The sequence below is a fragment of the Cetorhinus maximus genome, chromosome 36 (genome assembly GCF_964194155.1).
Source record: "Cetorhinus maximus chromosome 36, sCetMax3.hap1.1, whole genome shotgun sequence".
In the NCBI taxonomy this organism is placed as follows: domain Eukaryota; kingdom Metazoa; phylum Chordata; class Chondrichthyes; order Lamniformes; family Cetorhinidae; genus Cetorhinus; species Cetorhinus maximus.
The window spans coordinates 6,730,356-6,751,139 of NC_135914.1; the positions used below are offsets into that span (position 1 = coordinate 6,730,356).

Consider the following 20,784-nt stretch of genomic DNA (forward strand, 5'->3'; position numbering starts at 1 on the left):
TCTCTCCCTCTCTCTCACCCTCTCACCCTCTCTCCCTCTCTCTCACCCTCTCACCCTCTCACCCTCTCTCTCTCACTCTCTCACTCTCTCACCCTCTCTCCCTCCCTCTCTCTCTCTCACCCTCTCACCCTCTCTCCCTCTCTCTCTCTCTCTCACCCTCTCACCTCTCTCTCTCTCACTCTCTCACTCTCTCACCCTCTCTCCCTCTCTCTCTCTCTCTCACCCTCTCTCCCTCTCTCTCTCACCCTTTCTCCCTCTCTCTCTCTCACCCTCTCTCCCTCTCACCCTCTCACCCTCTCACCCTCTCTCCCTCTCTCTCTCTCTCTCTCTCTCTCTCCCTCTCTCCCTCTCTCCCTCTTCTCACCCTCTCACCCTCTCCCTCTCTCCCTCTCCCTCTCTCCCTCTCTCTCTCTCTCTCTCTCACCCTCTCACCCTCTCACCCTCTCTCTCTCTCTCTCTCTCTCTCTCACCCTCTCTCCCTCTCGAGGATTTCCGTTAACTGTACGATGCACATGAGAGATTTAAATACTGTGAAATTCGACTCACTGCCCTTTTCAGCTTTTTAACACTGGGATACAGAACTATTGGGACAGACCTGTCCCTGTATAACACTGGGGTACAGTACGGGTGGGGATGGGTCTGTCACTGTCTAACACTGGGGTCCAGCACTGGTGGGGACGGGTCTGTCACTGTATAACACTGGGGTCCAGTACTGGTGGGGACGGGTCTGCCACTGTATAACACTGGGGTACAGTACTGGTGGGGACGGGTCTGACACTGTGTAACACTAGGGTACAGTACTGGTGGGGACGGGTCTGTCACTGTATAACACTGGGGTACAGTACTGGTGGGGACGGGTCTGTCACTGTATAACACTGGGGTACAGTACTGGTGGGGACGGGTCTGTCACTGTGTGACACTAGGGTACAGTACTGGTGGGGACGGGTCTGTCACTGTATAAAACTGGGGTACAGTACTGGTGGGGACGGGTCTGTCACTGTATAACACTGGGGTACAGTACTGGTGGGGACGGGTCTGTCACTGTGTGACACTAGGGTACAGTACTGGTGGGGACGGGTCTGTCACTGTATAACACTGGGGTACAGTACTGGTGGGGACGGGTCTGTCACTGTATAACACTGGGGTACAGTACTGGTGGGGACGGGTCTGTCACTGTGTGACACTAGGGTACAGTACTGGTGGGGACGGGTCTGTCACTGTATAAAACTGGGGTACAGTACTGGTGGGGATGGGTCTGTCACTGTCTAACACTGGGGTCCAGCACTGGTGGGGACGGGTCTGTCACTGTATAACACTGGGGTTCAGTATTGGTGGGGACGGGTCTGTCACTGTATAACACTGGGGTACAGCACTGGTGGGGACAGGTCTGTCACTGTCTAACACTGGGGTCCAGCACTGGTGGGGACGGGTCTGTCACTGTATAACACTGGGGTTCGGTATTGGTGGGGACGGGTCTGTCACTGTATAACACTGGGGTACAGCACTGGTGGGGACAGGTCTGTCACTGTCTAACACTGGGGTTCGGTATTGGTGGGGACGGGCCTGTCACTGTATAACACTGGGGTACAGTACTGGTGGGGACGGGTCTGTCACTGTATAACACTGGGATACAGTACTGTTGGGGACGGGTCTGTCACTGTATAACACTGGGGTACAGTACTGTTGGGGATGGGTCTGTCACTGTATAACACTGGGGTACAGTACTGGTGGGGATTGGTCAGTCACTGATAAACATTGGGGTACAGTACTGGTGGGGATGGGTCTGAGCCAAGCTGCCATGTTGGCACAGCACCGTTACCTCTGAGGACAGTTTGTAGCAGTGTATTAAAAGCAAAAGCATTGACGCTATGTGGCATCAGTGGCCAGATTTGCCTTTATTGCCTGTCCCTGATCGCTTAGTAATTTCTACAACTGATTAACTTGATAGGCCCACCTCAGAGGGCAGTTAAGAGTAAGTGACCTTGGTGTGGGACTGGAGTCACATGTGGACCCAGACCAGGGAAGGACAGTCTTCCTTCCCTGAAGGGCCATTGGTGAACCGGATGGGTTTTTATGATGCTCCAACAGCGGCGTGGTCACTCGTCCCGAGATCAGTTTGTGTGTGTTTGCTGACTATTTTTTTGTCATGAGCTAAATTCCATTCAAATTCTCAAACTGCTGTTCCCTGGATTGTTTGTAAATAACGTCGGGACCGTGTAACCATACCCGGGTGTTACCGAGGCACCCGATAGACCCAGAAACCTCAGTGGTGGTGGGGGGGGAGGGGGGGTGATTCTGTAGTCGACCCTGGTGACAGGTAATCCGCGGCGTCCCTGCCCTGAAATAATATCGGTGACTTTCTTATTGTTTTGGTTCTCCCCTCAGGCATTCTGCAGCTCCTACAGACCCGAACTTCTAGAAAGTTCCTGGCGTGCCGTTTGACACCCGACATGGAGACCAAGCTGCTCTTCATGACGTCCCGGGTAAGCTGGAGTTTTTGGTATGTTCGGAGCTAAGTGAACTTTCAGCCTGTCGGTGTCTGTGCTGGCCCTTTTAAAAGCCTCCCCAATCCCCGTGCTCTTTCCCCCCATGGCCCTGCAGATTTATTCCCCATTCGAGTATTCATCCAATTCCCCTTTTGAAAGTTACGATTGAATCTGCTTCCACTGCCCTTTCAGGCAGAGCGAACTTCAGATTACCACAACTCGCTGTGTTTTTAAAAAATAAAATAACCCCCACGTCCCCTCTGGTTCTTTTGCGAATTGCAAATCTGCCTCTGGTTACCGATTGCCCGGCCAGTGTAAACAGTTTCTCCTTATCCACTCCATCAAACCCCTTTTCCTGATTTTGGACGCCTCGATTAAATCTCCCCCTTAACCTTCTCTGCCCTGAGGAGAACAATCCCAGCTTCTCCCAGTCCCTCCACCATGAACTGAAGCCCCCATTCTGGGTAAATCTGTTCCCCCCCCACCCTCGTTCTTGACATTATTCCTAAAGCCTGGTGCCCGTGGGATCGGACACAATCCTCCAGCTGAAGCCTAAATTTGCAAGCATCCAGGACCAGCAGTGTGCTCGTGGCCTGATTGTCCGTGGCTTTTGAGAGAATTTCGAACTAGGGTTCGCTGTTTTAAAAATAAGGGGTTGCTCGTTTTAAGACAGAGGTGAGGGGAATTTCTTTCTCTGAGGGTTTGAGAGCCCCTGTGGAACTCTCTTCCTCAAAAGGCGGTGGAAGCAAAGCCTTTGAATGTTTTTAGGGCCGAGCGAGATAGATTCTTGATGAACAAGGGGGTGAAAGGTTATCAGGCAGGAACGTGGGGTCGAGGTGACAGTCAGGTCAGCCGTGACCTTGCTGAATGGTGGAGCAGGCTCGAGGGGCCGAGTGGCCTTACTCCTGCTCCTAAGTCGTATAACTTCCTCGCTTTTTCGGTGTCTGTGCCTATTTATAAAGCCCAGGATCTTGCCTGCTTTCAGTATGCTCTCCCTCTTGCTGGATAGGTTCTTCAATGCTTGAACCTAGGTGCAGCGGGCGGGGTGGTTGGGGGGGGGAAGCCTTGACTGATATGCCCTTTGCCCGCCCTCCCAGACTGCTTGCCCCAGGGCACTGCCCCAGCTGACAGCAGTGCCCACGGCCAGAGGTGGGACCTGTGTTGCTCGTGGTCTGTGTGGGCTCACGATCAGGTTGGGGTGTCGAAGGAGGAGCGGACACCATTCAACCCCTGGAACCTGCCATTCAGTCAGATCAGGGGTGACCTGTACCTTAACGTTGTGGGGAGATGGTGGCGGGGTGGTAATGTCATCGGACTAGTAATCCAGAGGCCCCAGGCTAATACCCTGGGGACACGGGGTTCAAATCCCCACCTCCCCATGGCAGCCGGTGAAATTTAAATTCAATTAATAAAATCAGGAATTAGACGTTAGTCTGGAAACCGGCTGTCTATTGTTGTAAAAAACCCCATCTGGGTCACTAATGCCCCTTTAGGGAGGGAAATCTGCCGTCCTTACCCGGTCTGGCCCTACACGTGACTCCAGACCCTCAGCCACATGGCTGGCTCCTAATGGCCTCTGAAACGGCTGAGCAAGGCCACTCAGCTCAAGGGGCAATTAGGGCTGGGCAACTAAATGCTGGTCTTGCCAGAGATGCCCACATCCTGTAAAAGAATTTAAAAAAAACAAAAATCCATCCACCCATCTTGGGTCTGTGACCCTCGATCCCCTTACCCAACAAAAATCTATCGATCTCAATAATCACACTGGCACCCCCCCCCACTCCCCCCACTCCCAGCCTCGAATGGGGGAGAGTATTCCCGATTTCCGCACTCCTTGTGTGTGTAGAAATGCTTCCTGACATCACCCCCTGAAGTGCTTGGCTCTAATTTTTTAAGGCTCTGCCTCCTTGTTCTCGACTCTACCCCCACCACGAGAAATAGTTTCTCCCTGTCAAACCCTTTAACCACCTCGATCAGATCACCCACGATCCTGTATATTCGGGGGACTGTGATGAGCCTTGCCTGCACGGACCTCTCCTCGTAACTTAGCCCTTGAGGTAGGGTGGTGCGTTTACCTGGCTGAGCTGTGGGGACAATGGAACCTGGGCAGCTCTAGGTGTCACACTCACACTGGGCAGGCTCAGTACTCTCAGAACTGCTGCCTTTTCAGCTGGGGTTTTACAAGCTCGCGGCACAGCTGCCGTGTTAACAATGCACATTAAAGAGTGCCGTGTACGTGAGGAAACTTTGAAATCGATCCAGATTATACCAGGGAGAAAAGAGCATGCTTTTCTGAAACGACTTGTCATGTACTTGGAGTAGCCTCAAGGCCATTCGTGGGATTGGGTGTTGCAGGCACGACCAGTATTTGTTGCCCTTCCCTCAACACCCTTGAACTGAGTGGCCTTGCTCTGCCAATTCAGAGGGGTAGTTAAGGGTCAACCACATGGCTGTGGGTCTGGAGTCACATGTAGGCCAGACCCGGGTAAGGACAGCAGATTTCCCTCCCTCAAGGGCACCAGTGAACCAGATGGGCTTCATGGTCACTATTACTGAGACTGGCTTTTCTATTCCGGATTTATTAATTGAATTTAAATTCCACCAGCTGCCATGGTGGGATCTGAACCCGTGTCCCCAGGACATTAGCCTGGGCCTCTGGATTACTAGTCCAGTGACTTTACCACAACATCACTGCCTCCCCCATCCCCATAGATCCTCGACACCACCACATCCCCCCCACCAAACTCCTTTAACTTGCTGTGTTCAAACCTCTGGGATGCCTGTGCTCCTCCAATTCTGACCTCTTGTGCATCCCTGGTTTCCATCCATCCACCTCTGGCTGAGCTTTTCCTCACCTGTCCCTAATATCTCTTTGTATCCATTCCCAAACTAATCCCAATGCCTCGCTCTCTCCCCATAGCCCTGTATCAATCCACAAACTAATCCCACTGCCCCACAGTCTCCCCATAGCCCTGTATCAATCCCCAAACTAATCCCACTGCCCCCCTCTCTCCCCATAGCCCTGAATCAATCCCCAAACTAATCCCACTGTCCAGCTCTCTCCCCATAGCCCTGTATCAATCCCCAAACTAATCCCACTGCCCCACTCTCTCCCCATAGCCCTGTATCAATCCCAAACTAATCCCACTGCCCCACTCTCTCTCCATAGCCCTGTATCAATCTCCAAACTAATCCCACTGCCCCACTCTCTCCCCATAGCCCTGCATCAATCCCCAAACTAATCCCACTGCCCCACTCTCTCCCCATAGCCCTGTATCAATCCCAAACTAATCCCACTGCCCCGCTCTCTCCCCATAGCCCTGTATCAATCCCCAAACTAATCCCACTGCCCCACTCTCACCCCATAGCCCTGTATCAATCCCCAAACTAATCCCACTGCCCCACAGTCTCCCCATGGCCCTGTATCAATCCTAAACTAGCCCCACTGCCCCACTCTCTCCCCATAGCCCTGTATCAATCCCCAAACTAATCCCACTGCCCCACTCTCTCCCCATAGCCCTGTATCAATCCCAAACTAATCCCACTGCCCCACTCTCTCCCCATAGCCCTGTATCAATCTCCAAACTAATCCCACTGCCCCACTCTCTCCCCATAGCCCTGTATCAATCTCCAAACTAATCCCACTGCCCCACTCTCTCCCCATGGCCCTGTATCAATCCTAAACTAGCCCCACTCTCTCCCCAAGCCCTGTATCAATCCCCAAACTAATCCCACTGCCCCACTCTCTCCCCATAGCCCTGTATCAGTCCCCAAACTAATCCCACTGCCCCGCTCTCTCCCCATAGCCCTATATCAATCCCCAAACTAATCCTACTGCCCTGCTCTCTCCCCATAGCCCTGTATCAATCTCCAAACTAATCCCACTGCCCCGCACTCTCCCCATAGCCCTGTATCAACCCCAAACTAATCCCACTGCCCCGCTCTCTCCCCATAGCCCTGTATCAATCCCCAAACTAATCCCACTGCCCCACTCTCTCCCCATAGCCCTGTATCAATCCCAAACTAATCCCACTGCCCCACTCTCTCTCCATAGCCCTGTATCAATCTCCAAACTAATCCCACTGCCCCACTCTCTCCCCATAGCCCTGTATCAATCCCCAAACTAATCCCACTGCCCCGCTCTCTCCCCATAGCCCTGTATCAATCCCAAACTAATCCCACTGTCCCGCTCTCTCCCCATAGCCCTGTATCAATCCCCAAACTAATCCCACTGCCCCGCTCTCTCCCCATAGCCCTGTATCAATCCCCAAACTAATCCCACTGCCCCGCTCTCTCCCCATAGCCCTGTATCAATCCCAAACTAATCCCACTGCCCCGCTCTCTCCCCATAGCCCTGTATCAATCCAAAACTAATCCCACTGCTCCGCTCTCTCCCCATAGCCCTGTATCAATCCCAAACTAATCCCACTGCCCCGCTCTCTCCCCATAGCCCTGTATCAATCCCCAAACTAATCCCACTGCCCCACTCTCTCCCCATAGCCCTGTATCAATCCCAAACTAATCCCACTGCCCCACTCTCTCCCCATAGCCCTGTATCAATCCCCAAACTAATCCCAGTGCCCTCTTTTGGTCAGTAATAAATCCAGTCAGGAATTCAGGAGTAGCCCCTCTACCCAGCATGTGGTTGACACTCTTCAGGGGGAAATGGATAACCAGGAGGGAGAAAGGAATAGAAGGATATGTTGAGAGGGTGGGATCAAGTAGGGTGGGAGGAGGCTTGTGTGAAGCATAAACACTGGCACAGGCATTGTTTGGCCGAATGGCCTGTTTCTGTGTTGTTATTTCTGTGTAATTCAAACGTTGATCCACTTCGCCCTTTCAAGCTCCTCTCCCTCAAGCGGGCTGTTTGCCAGTGGTTCTTTCTCTGCCAGCTCTGTGTGTGAGAAAAAAAAGTTCTCCTGACCCTTCCCCTCGCACCCTTGGGTGCCCATCTTAAATTGCTGAACCCCCGTCACTGTCTCCCCAGCCAGCGGATGGATCCATTTTCCTGTTGGACCTTCTCAGATTGTTTTGCAAACCTCTGTTAGATACCCTGTCGGCTGTCACTACTCTGATGGCACGGCGGCAATCTCTCTTTATGTCCGACTGTAGTGGCACCATAAGACCATAAGACATAGGAGCAGAAATTAGGCCATTCGGCCCATCGAGTCTGCTCCGCCATTCAATCATGGCTGATAAGTTCCTCAACCCCATTCTCCCGCCTTCTCCCCGTAACCTTTGATCCCCTTACTAATCAAGAACCTATCTATCTCGGTCTTAAATACACTCAATGACCTGGCCTCCACAGCCTTCTGTGGCAATGAATTCCATAGATTCACCACTTTCTGGCTAAAGAAGTTTCTCCTCATCTCTGTTCTAAAAGGTCTTCCCTTTACTCTGAGGCTGTGCCCTCAGGTCCTAGTCTCTCCTACTAATGGAAACATCTTCCCCACGTCCACTCTATCCAGGCCTTTCAGTATTCTGTACGTTTCAATCAGATCCCCCCTCATCCTTCTAAACTCCATCGAGTATAGACCCAGAGTCCTCAAACGTTCCTCATATGTTAAGCCTTTCATTCCCGGGATCGTTCTCGTGAACCTCCTCTGGACCCTCTCCAGGGCCAGAACATCCTTCCTGAGATACGGGGCCTAAAATTGCTCACAATATTCTAAATGTGGTCTGACCAGAGCCTTTAAAGCCTCAGCAGCACATCCCTGCTTTTATATTCTAGTCCTCTTGAAATAAATGCCAACATTGCATTTGCCTTCCTAACCACCGACTCAACCTGCAAGTTAACCTTAAGAGAATCCTGGACTAGGACTCCCAAGTCCCTTTGCACTCCAGATTTCTGAATTCTCTCACCATTTAGAAAATAGTCTATTCCTCTATTCTTCCTACCAAAGTGCATGACCTCACACTTCCCCACGTTGTATTCCATCTGCCACTTCTTTGCCCATTCTCCTAACCTGTCCAAATCCTTCTGCAGCCTCCCCGCCTCCTCAATACTACCTGTCCCTCCACCTATCTTTGTATCATCTGCAAACTTAGCCAGGATGCCCTCAGTTCCTTCATCTAGATCATTAATGTATAAAGTGAAAAGTTGTGGTCCCAACACTGACCCCTGCGGAACTCTACTAGCCACCGGCCGCCATCCTGAGAAGGACCCCCTTATCCCCACTCTCTGCCTCCTGCCAGACAGCCAATCTTCTACCCATGCTAATACCTTGCCTCTAACACCATGGGCTCTTATCTTACTGAGCAGCCTCCTGTGCGGCACCTTGTCAAAGGCCTTCTGGAAGTCCAAGTAGATAACATCCATTGGCTCTCCTTTGTCTAACCTACTCGTTACCTCCTCAAAGAATTCTAACAGATTTGTCAGGCATGACCTCCCCTTGATGAAACCATGCTGACTTTGCCCGATTTTACCATGCAATTCCAAGTATTCTGAAATCTCATCCTTAATAATGGACTCTAAAATCTTACCAACGACCGGCATGGCAGCAATCTCTCTTTATGTCCAACTGTAGTGGCATGGCAACAATCTCTCTTTATGTCCAACTGTAGTGGCATGGCAACAATCTCTCTTTATGTCCGACTGTAGTGGCATGGCAGCAATCTCGCTTTATGTCCGACTGTAGTGGCATGGCAGCAATCTCTTTATGTCCGACTGTAGTGGCATGGCAGCAATCTCTCTTTATGTCCGACTGTAGTGGCATGGCAGCAATCTCTCTTTATGTTCGATTGTAGTGGCATGGCAACAATCTCTCTTTATGTCCGACTGTAATGGCATGGCAGCAATCTCTCTTTATGTCCAACTGTAGTGGCATGGCAGCAATCTCTCTTTATGTCCGACTGTAGTGGCATGGCAGCAATCTCTCTTTAAGTCCGACTGTAGTGGCATGGCAACAATCTCTCTTTATGTCCGACTGTAGGTTCGGTTCGGGCAGCAGAAACGGTACCAGGACTGGTTTCAGCGGCAGTACCTCTCTACGCCCGACAGTCAGTCGCTGCGCTGCGACCTGATACGATACATCTGCGGCGTCGTTCATCCATCCAATGAGGTGCTGAGCTCGGACATCCTCCCTCGGTGGGCCATCATCGGCTGGTTACTAACCACGTGCACTGTGAGTACCTTTAAACTCCAGGGAAAGCAGTACCTGAGTACCTTAAACTCCAGGGAAAGCAGTACCTGAGTACCTTAAACTCCGGGGAAAGCAGTACCCGCACAGGGTAGGAGTGGGATTGTCATTTCCATAGCACCTTTGATAACCTCAGGACGCTCCAAAGTTCTTTACCGAACTGAGCGCTTTTCTCTTTCCGGAGTGGAGTCACCGTTGAGATGTAGGTAACGCGGCATCCATTTTGTGCACAGCAAAACTCCACAATGAACAACCTGGTAATGACTACTTCATCAGTTTTAGTAATGAGGATTGAGGAATAAATATTGGCCCCAGGTCCACTCGTCCAAAGGACATCACCAGTGCGTCCGTGCCAGTGCTGGGAGTGTCAATCTGGAATACGTGCTGGAGTCTCTGGACTGGAACTTCAGCCCACAACCCCTCGACTCCAGAGGTGAGGTGACACACATACCTTGAGACGTGTGTGGCTGTCACGGCCGGCGTTAGCTTATTCGCCAGCCCAGCTTCCCTCCCCTGAACCTGCTGGCACCCGCTAGGGTACGGGATTCCACAGGCACTGACCAGTCTCTTACACTTCACCACCAGTGACTTTTCAGCCAGGAAGGACGAATGCTTGATTCAAGACTCACCCTATCTCCACCTAATGTCCATAGCTGCACTTCCCAGCGCTCTGGGTGCACCTACACCACATGGACTGCAGCGGTTCAAGAAGGTGGCTCACCGTCACCTTCTCAAGGGGCAACTAGGGATGGGCAATAAATGCTGGGCCCAGCCAGCGAAGCCCACATCCTGTGAATGAATAAAAAAAAGTGTCACTGGGTATCGATCAGGAGCAGCAGCCCTTACTCGGTTTATTTTATTATTCTCCCAATAGTGAAAGACCTACTGTCCTTCAGATGAGACGTTAAACCAAGGCCCCACCTGCCCTCCTGGTGGACACAAAAAGCCCCAAGGCCACTACTTCAAAGAGGAGCAGTGGGGAGTTCTCCCTGGTGTCCTGGGCCCAATATATACCCCTCCAGCAACATCACCGGCACAGATAACCTGGTCATTGTCGCATCGCTGTTTGTGGGAGCTTGCTGTGTGCAAATCGGCTGCCGCGTTTCCTACATTACCACAGGGACCGCACTCCGAAAGTACCTAATTGGGTGCAAAGCGGGATGGGACACGGCAAGGTGGTGAGCGAGATGCCGAAAAGCCAGTCTCTGCTTCTTGAACGCAGAGTCCAGTGGCAGGAAAAGAATTTGTTTAAGGCCAAGATCCAGGATAGATCTGTAATGACAAAATGGCCTGACCAGCGTGGGTCTCTGCTCACGGACAGCTTCCATCCTGTGATCATTGCAGACTTTGACTATAAATCATGCTACTAATTAAAACTTTTCTGCTGTTGATGCTGAATCTAAATTATTATTATTCTGGCTGAGGATAATTGAACAGTGCCGAGTACTGCCTGAGTGGGCGAGAGGATTGGAGGCCTGAGTATGCTTATTGATATTCAGAGTGGTAATCAGTTAAGGGTTTGTTTATGATATGTTTCCCTTTTGTTATAACTATCACTAGAGAAAATGTAATCGGGAAACTAATGGGGCTAAAGGCCCATAAGTCACCTGAACCTGATGGGCTGCATCCTAGGATTTTAAAGGAAGTAGCTACAGAGATAGTGGATGCACTGGTAGTAATCTTCCAAGAATCCTTAGATTCTGGAGAAGTCCCAGAGGGTTGGAGTACAGCCAGTGTAACACCCTTATTCAAAAAGGGAGGGAGACAAAAATCAGGTAACTGTAGGCCAGTTAGCTTAACATCTGTCATTGGGAAAATGTTGGAGTCTATTATAAAGGATGTAATAGCAGAGCATTTAGAAATACATAATATAATCAAGCAGAGTCAGCATGGCTTCATGAAGGGGAAATCATGCCTAACAAATTTATTAGAATTCTTTGAGGAGGTAACTAGCAGGATAGATAAAGGGGAACCAGTAGATGTAATATATTTGGATTTCCAAAAGGTGTTTGATAAGGTACCGCACATAAGGCTACTTAATAAGATAAGAGCCCATGGTGTTGGGGGGTAGCATATTAGCATGGATAGAGGGTTTGCTAACTAAGGCAGAGAGAAGACAGAGTTGGGATAAGAGGGGTATTTTCAGGATGGCAACCTGTAACTAGTGGAGTGCCACAGAGATCAGTGCTGGGGCCTCAATTATTTACTATATATATTAATGACTTGGATGAAGGAAGTGAATGTACCATCGCCAAGTTTGCAAATGACAAAAATTGGTGGGAAGGCAAGTGGTGAGGATGACACAAAGAGTCTACGGAAGGATATAGACGGGTTAAGTGAGTGGACAAAAACTTGGCAGTTGGAATATAATGTAGGAATATGAGAGGTTATGCACTTTGGCAGGAAGAATAGAGGAGCTGAATATTATTTAAATGGAGAAAGACTGCAGAAAGCTGCAGCACAGAGGGATTTGGGGGTCCTCGTGCATGAATCCCAAAAAGCTAACATACAAGTTCGGCAGGTAATAGGGGAGGCAAATGGAATGTTGGCCTTTATTTCAAAGGGAATGGAGTACAAAAATAGGGAAGTCTTGCTAAAACTATACCAGGCACTAGTTAGACCACACCTAGAATACTGTGAACAGTTTTGGTCCCCTTATCTAAGGAAAGATATACTGGCATTGGAGGCAGTCCAGAGAAGGTTCACTAGGTTGATCCCAGGTATGGAGGGATTTTCTTATGAGGAGAGGTTGAGTCGGTTGGGCCTGTACTCATTGGAGTTTAGAAGAATGAGAGGCTACCTTATTGAAACATATTAGATTCTTAGGGGGCTTGACAGGGTAGATGCTGAGAGGTTGTTACCCCTTGTGGGAGAGTCTAGGACCAGAGGGCATAATCTCAGTAAGGGGTCACCCATTTAAAACAGAGATGAGGAATTTCTTTCTCAGAGGGTAGTCAATCTGTGGAATTCTTTATCACAGAGGGCTGTAGAGGCTGGGTCATTAAGGTTGAGATAGACAAGTTTTTAATCAGTAAGGGAATCAAGGGTTATGGGGAAAAGGCAGGAAAGTGGAGTTGAGGATTATCAGATCAGCCATGATCTCATTGAATGGCAGAGCAGACTCGATGGGCCAAATGGCCTACTTCTGTTCCTACATCATATGGTCTAAAAAATGCCATCTTCTCAAAAGTCAATGTCCTGAAGTTGCTTCCATCTAAATATGAGGCAGCCACTAATAAATCCAGTAAGGAATTCAGGAGTAACTCTTTTACCTGGAGAATGGTGAGAATGTGGAACTCACTACCACATTAAGTGCTTGAAGAATAGCTTGTATCTATATATTGCTCTTAATACAGTTACACATCCCAAGGAGCATCATAGGTGCATTATAAAACAAAATTTGACACCGAGCCACAAGGAGATGTTAGGATAGGTGATCAAAGACTTGGTCAATGAAGTAAATTTTAAGGAGCATCTAAAAGGAGGAGAGAGAGGCGGAGAGGTTTAGGGAGGGAATTCCAGAGCTTAGGCCCCAGGCAGCTGAAGGCATGGTCGCCAATGGTGGAGCGATGGAAATCGGGGGATGCTCAAGAGGTCAGAATTAGGGGAGTGCAGAGATCTTGGAGGGTCTTAGGGGCTGGGGGAAGTTACACAGGGAGAGTGTAGGTGCTGGAGGAGGTTACATAGATAGGGAGGGCTGGAGGAGCTTCCAGAGATAGGGAGGAGTGTAGGGGCTTGAGGAGGTTACAGCGATAGGAAGGAGTATAGGGGCTGGAGGAGGTTACAGAGGTAGGGAGGGGTGTAGGGGCTGGAGGAGGTTACAGACATAGGGAGGGGTGTAGGGGCTGGAGGAGGTTACAGAGATAGTGAGGGGTGTAGGGGCGGGGGAGGTTACAGAGATAGGGAGGGTTGTAGGGGCTGAAGGAGGTTACAGAGATAGGGAGGGTTGTAGGGGCTGGAGGAGGTTACAGAGATAGGGAGGGGTGTAGGGGCTGGAGGAGGTTACAGAGATAGGGAGGGGTGTAGGGGCTGAAGGAGATTACAGCGATAGGTAAGAGTAAGGCTGTCAGAGGGATTTGATAATGATTAAAAAGTTAAAATCAAGGCATTGCTGTCAATGTAGGTCAGTGAAAACAGGATGGTGAGTGGGACTTGTTCCAAGTTAGGACATGGGACAGCTAGGCTTACGGAGGGAGGACTGTGGGATGGTGAACAACAGAGTTACTAAAGGGAAGACAGCAATTTTCAAAACCCATCGAATGTATACTTGGAGAAAACTTTCAGGGCTGGTGGAGAGGAGGAGAGACTTGGAGAAGTGAAGGCACTAGAGAGGGTGCAGAAAAGATTCACGAGAATGGCTGCAGTGCTGAAGACCTTCAGTTACATGGATAGATTGGAGAATTTGGGGCTGTTTTCCTTGGGGAAGAGAAGGCTGCAAGAAGATTTGACAGAGCTATTCAGGATCATGAGCAGCCTGGTCAGAGGAGATCGGGAGAAACTGTTCCCACCGGTGGAAGGATCAAGAACAATAGAGCACAGATTTAAAGTAATTGGTAAAAGAAACAACAGTGATATGAGGAAAAACTTGTTCACGCAGCGAGTGGTTAAGGTCTGGAATACGCTGCCTGAGAGTGCGGTGGAGGCAGATTCGATTGAAGCGTTCAAAGGGGAACTGGACTGTCCCTTTCCAGAAAACAATGTGCAGGGTTACGGGGAGAAGGTGGGGAAATGGTCCTGGGTGAGTTGCTCAACCAGAGAGCTGGCGCAGACACAACAGGCTGACTGGCCTCCTCGTGAGCGAGCCCCATGTGCCGACCGAGTGTCTGTGGAGCGAATTAGCCTTTCACCTTGCTCTGTCTTGTGGAGGCCAACGTGTTAAGCAATAAAAATTTGATGCACGGTTATCCAGCCAGGCTGATGAGGACTCTGTCATGCTGAACTAAATAAATGCTGGCCTCGCCAGCGACGCCCACAACCCCGTGAGTGAATCATTTTAGTTTTAAAATCCATCAATTTCAGCAATCCCCACGAGATCAGTTTTCCAGCCTCTCGTGTTAAAAATCACGAAAATTCACACCCAGACATGACGGTGCTGACTAATGTAAATTAGCAATTTATATTTCAATTTAATTAATTGTCAAATGATTCCCAGGAGAGGCATTGCTGACAAGGGAGATTAGATAAATTGAGGCTCTCTTCATCAAAGCAGTAAGGGTTAAGACTAGACTTAATTGTGAGGTTCTGGTCAAACGAGCCACGCGAACACTCTTTTATTCTAACAGTCAGTAAGAGGACACAAATTTAACACGGCCATGCCCAGCAATGAAGGGAGATGTTCCCTGTACAGGACACGCCATCAGAAATTTCTTTCCGGCTGCAGGAGATTCGACCGCACGATGGTGGAGGCAGAATTTATAACGCTCTGAAAGGGCAGCGGATAAATAGGTTTTAACCAGGTTTAGCGGCAGGAGAGTTGGGGCTGAGTGAACAGCTCGGTCGGCGAGCTGTGTAAATATGTGGCAGCTCTCTGCACACATCAGGGCCCCCGAGGCGGCCATTGGATAATGGCAAGACTCTTTGTTCTGATGGTTTGTCGAGGGATGTTGGCTACGTTTTTAATTTTTTTTCATTCACTTAGGCCCAGAGGGCGTCGCTGGCAAGGCCCACCCCTAATTGCCCCTTGAGAAGGGGGTGGTGAGCTGCCTTCTTGAACCGCTGCAGTCCACCTGGTGTAGGTACACCCAGAGTACCATTAGGGAGGGAGTTCCAGGATTTTGACCCAGTGACAGGGAAGCAATGGTGATATATTTCCAAGTCAGGATGGTGAGTAGATTGGAGGGGAACTTCCTGGTGGGGGTGTTCGCATGCATCTGCTGCCTTTGCCCTTCTAGATGGTAGAAGACGTGGGTTTGGAAGGTGCTGTCTGAGGAGCCGTGGTGAATTCCTGCAGTGTATCTTGTAGATGGTGCACACACTGCTGCTACTGTGCGTTGGTGGTGGAGGGAGTTTGTGGATGTGGTGCCAATCAAGCGGGGCTGCTTTGTCCTGGATGGTGTTGAGCTTCTTGAGTGTGGGAGCTGCACTCATCCAGGCAAGTGGGGAGTATTGCATCACACTCCTGACTTGTGCCTTGTGGATGATGGACAGGCTTTGGGGAGTCAGGAGGTGAGTTACTCGTTGCACGATTCCCAGCCTCTGACCTGCTCTTGTAGCCACAGCATTTATATGGCTGGTCCAGTTCAGTTTCTGGTCCATAGCTATATGCAGCAAGATCTGGACAATATCCAGGCTTGGGCTGACAAGTGGCAAGTAACATTCACGCCACACAAGTGCCAGACAATGACCACCTCCAACAAGAAAGAATCTAACCATCACACCTCGACATTCAATGGCATTACCATCACTGAATCCCCCCACCATCAACATCCTGGGGGTTACCATTAACCAGAAACTGAACTGGACCAGCCATATAAATACTGCGGCTACAAGAGCAGGTCAGAGGCTGGGAATCGTGTGATGAGTATCTCACCACCTGACTCCCCAAAGCCTGTCCACCATCTACAAGGCACAAGTCAGGAGTGTGATGGAATACTCTCCACTTGCCTGGATGAGTGCAGCTCCCACAACATTCAAGAAACTCAACACCATCCAGGACAAAACAGCCCCGCTTGATTGGTACCACATCCACAAACATTCACTCCCTACACCGCGACGCACAGTAGCAGCAGTGTGTGTACCATCTACAAGATGCACTGCAGGAATTCATCAAGGCTCCTTAGACAGCACCTTCCAAACCCATGATCACTACCACTTAGAAGGACAAGGGCAGCAGACACATGGGGAACACCACCACCTGGAAGTTCCCCTCCAAGTCACTCACCATCCTGACTTGGAAATATATAGGCTGTTCCTTCACTGTCGCTGGGTTAAAATCCTGGAACTCCCTCCCTAACAGCACAATGGGTGTACCTACACCACAGGGACTGCAGCGGCTCAAGAAGGCAGCTCACCCACCACCTTCTCAAGGGGGCAATTAGGGATGGGCAATAAATGCTGGGCCCAGCCAGCGTAGGCTACATCTCGTGAATGAATGAAGAAAACTTGTAACGAAGTTGTGATTTGAGGATGGCGTAAGTAGCTATCTCAGTGAATCTTTTTTTTTCTTCCCCCCCCCTCCCTCTTGCTTCAGTCCAACGTTGCAGCGTCAAATGCCAAGCTCGCCTTGTTTTATGATTGGCTATTCTTCAACCCAGAAAAGGACAGCATCATGAACATAGGTGAGGAACCGTGTGCATTCATCATTTTCACTCTCTTTCTTCACTTCTCTCCTGAAGGACATTTCCATAGGCATCCACCCTTTGCTATCCAGTTCTAGCACTATTCCTCATCTGTAGGGTCGAAACAGGGAAAATTACAAGACTATTTGATCATGAAGATCACCACAGTTGAGTCTGATCCTGATTTCCATGTAGAAATGTGTGCGAATAGGTTGATTTTCATGGCTGGAAGATTTTATAGAGCTGTTCATTACTTCCTAAGGCAGAGCTGACACATGTCCCAATACACAGTTAAGTCCCCTCTACACTGTCCCCATCAAACACTCCCACGGCAAGTACAGCACGGGGTTAGATACAGAGTAAAGCTCCCTCTACACTGTCCCCATCAAACACTCGCAGGACAGGTACAGCACGGGGTTAGATACAGAGTAAAGCTCCCTCTACACTGTCCCCATCAAACAGTCCCAGGACAGGTACAGCACAGGGTTAGATACAGAGTAAAGCTCCCTCTACACCGTCCCCATCAAACACTCCCAGGACAGGTACAGCACAGGGTTAGATACAGAGTAAAGCTCCCTCTACACCGTCCCCATCAAACACTCCCAGTACAGGTATAGCACGGGGTTAGATACAGAGTAAAGCTCCCTCTACACTGTCCCCATCAAACACTCGCAGGACAGGTACAGCACGGGGTTAGATACAGAGTAAAGCTCTCTCTACACTGTCCCTATCAAACACTCCCAGTACAGGTACAGCACGGGGTTAGATACAGAGTAAAGCTCCCTCTACACTGTCCCCATCAAACACTGCCAGGGCAGGTACAGCACGGGGTTAGATACAGAGTAAAGCTCCCTCTATACTATCCCCATCAAACACTCCCAGGACAGGTACAGCACGGGGTTAGATACAGAGTAAAGCTCCCTCTATATTATCCCCATCAAACACTCCCATGACAGGTACAGCACAGGGTTAGATACAGAGTAAAGCTCCCTCTACACTGTCCCCATCAAACACTCCCAGGACAGGTACAGCACAGGGTTAGATACAGAGTAAATCTCCCTCTACACCGTCCCCATCAAACACTCCCAGTACAGGTATAACACGGGGTTAGATACAGAGTAAAGCTCCCTCTACATTGTCCCCATCAAACACTCCCAGGACAGGTACAGCACGGGGTTAGATACAGAGTAAAGCTCCCTCGACACTGTTCCCGTCAAACACTCCCAGGACAGGTACAGCACAGGGTTAGATACAGAGTAAAGCTCCCTCTACACCGTCCCCATCAAACACTCCCAGTACAGGTATAGCACGGGGTTAGATACAGAGTAAAGCTCCCTCTACACCGTCCCCATCAAACACTCCCAGGACAGGTACAGCACGGGGTTAGATACAGAGTAAAGCTCCCTCTATACTATCCCCATCAAACACTCCCAGGACAGGTACAACACGGGGTTAGATTCAGAGTAATGCTCTCTCTACACTGTCCCCATCAAACACTGCCAGGGCAGGTACAGCACGGGGTTAGATACAGAGTAAAGCTCCCTCTATACTATCCCCATCAAACACTCCCAGGACAGGTACAGCACGGGGTTAGATACAGAGTAAAGCTCCCTCTATATTATCCCCATCAAACACTCCCATGACAGGTACAGCACAGGGTTAGATACAGAGTAAAGCTCCCTCTACACTGTCCCCATCAAACACTCCCAGGACAGGTACAGCACAGGGTTAGATACAGAGTAAATCTCCCTCTACACCGTCCCCATCAAACACTCCCAGTACAGGTATAACACGGGGTTAGATACAGAGTAAAGCTCCCTCTACATTGTCCCCATCAAACACTCCCAGGACAGGTACAGCACGGGGTTAGATACAGAGTAAAGCTCCCTCTACACTGTCCCCATCAAACACTCCCAGTACATGTACAGCACGGGGTTAGATACAGAGTAAAGCTCCCTCTACACTGTCCCCATCAAACACTCGCAGGACAGGTACAGCACGGGGTTGGATACAGAGTAAAGCTCCCTCTATACTATCCCCATCAAACACTCCCAGGACAGGTGCAACACGGGGTTAGATACAGAGTAATGCTCTCTCTACACTGTCCCCATCAAATGCTGCCAGGGCAGGTACAGCACGGGGTTAGATACAGAGTAAAACTCCCTCTACACTGTCCCCATCAAACACTCCCAGGACAGGTACAGCACAGGGTTAGATACAGAGTAAAGCTCCCTCTATATTATCCCCATCAAACACTCCCAGGACAGGTACAGCACAGGGTTAGATACAGAGTAAAGCTCCCTCTAAACCGTCCCCATCAAACACTCCCAGGGCAGGGATAAGAACATTTTGTTTGAACCACTGAGTTTGATGATTTGATATTCACCTTTCTTCTCATTTCAGAGCCAGCTATTCTTGTAATGCATCATTCCATGAAGCCTCATCCAGCAATTACTGCCACTCTGCTAGACTTCATCTGTCGGGTGAGTGCTGCCCACACTTGCCATTAACCAGTGCTGCCAGCATTAAAACTCTCAGGTGTGGGATTTTTTTGGATCGGTTTGTCTCCTGAGGTAACTGCCTCCTGTCTAAAAGCAGGAACATAATGATAAGTGGCAAACGTGTACCTATCAGACAGGCTAGTGGGGACGGCCAGGCTGCATTAATGTGTCCATTCTCTTTGCCCCCTTCTCTCTTTGTTCTTCTCTCTCCTGTGCCCGTGCCTTTGAGGGCTGCTTTAGCCTCCTTTCTTTTCTGATCTCTTTCTCTCCCTCTCTTCCCCTCCCCCGGCCCTTGCTATCGCTCCGCTGCTGTACTGTAGATGCCGCAATCCTGTGTCGGACTCTCCAGCACTAACGCCCCTCTTGTTCCCTCCTGCAGATTATTCCCCACTTTTACCCACCGTTGGAGTCCCACGTGAGGCAGGGTGTGTTCAATTCACTCAATCACATTGTGGAAAAGCGAGTCCTGGCGTAAGTACACCTCAGCTTCAAGAGAACGTGCAACAGAAAACTGTGGTGCCCGTGGCTGCAAGTGTGTCTGGGAATCGGTGTGTGCCCACGTGTTGATGTACGTGACTGAGCCTTTACATTGGTGTTGCCACTTCCGTTTCTAAATGCTGCTGCAGTATTGATTATGTTGGGGATTGTACGTGACCTGACCTGGGCCGACACGTCCTGTGAATTTTTACCACCCGGCAATTTTCCAAATGACACACGTTTTCCGTGAGCTAATCATCGTAAACGCAGGGGATGCATTTCCGGAGGCGCAGTCATTTGAGGAGCAGAATGAAGGGAGAGACTGACTGGGACTGGGGGAAGAGAGAGCGAGACCGACATGGGATCGGGGAGTAGAGAGAGAGAGAGGGAGAGAGACTGGCGGGGCGGGGAGAGAGACTGGCGGGGCGGGGAGAGAGACTGGCGGGGCGGGGAGAGAGACTGGTGGGGCAGGGAGAGAGACTGGCGGGGCGGGGAGAGAGAGAGTGACGGGGAGAGAGAGAGAGTGACGGGGAGAGAGAGAGAGTGACGGGGAGAGAGAGAGAGTGACGGGGAGAGAGAGAGAGTGACGGGGAGAGAGAGAGAGTGACGGGGAGAGAGAGAGAGTGACGGGGAGAGAGAGAGAGTGACGGGGAGAGAGAGAGTGTGACGGGGAGAGAGAGAGAGTGACGGGGAGAGAGAGAGAGTGACGGGGAGAGAGAGAGAGTGACGGGGAGAGAGAGAGAGTGACGGGGAGAGAGAGAGAGTGACGGGGGAGAGAGAGTGACTGGGAGAGAGAGTGTGACGGGGAGAGAGAGAGAGTGACGGGGGAGAGAGAGAGTGACGGGGGGAGAGAGAGATGCTGACGACAGGGGGAGAGAGGGAGACTGATGGAGTGAGGAAAGGG

At 50.3% G+C, this 20,784-nt stretch overlaps 1 protein-coding gene across 1 annotated transcript in view; it reads left to right on the top strand.

Moving 5' to 3' along the window:
* Positions 1 to 2,362: 2,362 nt before the first annotated feature.
* The window catches only part of ints3 (integrator complex subunit 3), a 97,075-nt gene continuing 78,653 nt past the window's right edge, over positions 2,363 to 20,784 (top strand). Inside the window, exons 1-5 of the mRNA XM_078534115.1 lie at positions 2,363 to 2,483; positions 9,419 to 9,610; positions 16,815 to 16,902; positions 19,306 to 19,385; positions 19,783 to 19,874. Coding sequence (XP_078390241.1) covers positions 2,451 to 2,483; positions 9,419 to 9,610; positions 16,815 to 16,902; positions 19,306 to 19,385; positions 19,783 to 19,874 — 485 coding nt within the window. The 5' untranslated portion in view covers positions 2,363 to 2,450. The remainder of the gene's footprint in view (positions 2,484 to 9,418; positions 9,611 to 16,814; positions 16,903 to 19,305; positions 19,386 to 19,782; positions 19,875 to 20,784) is intronic.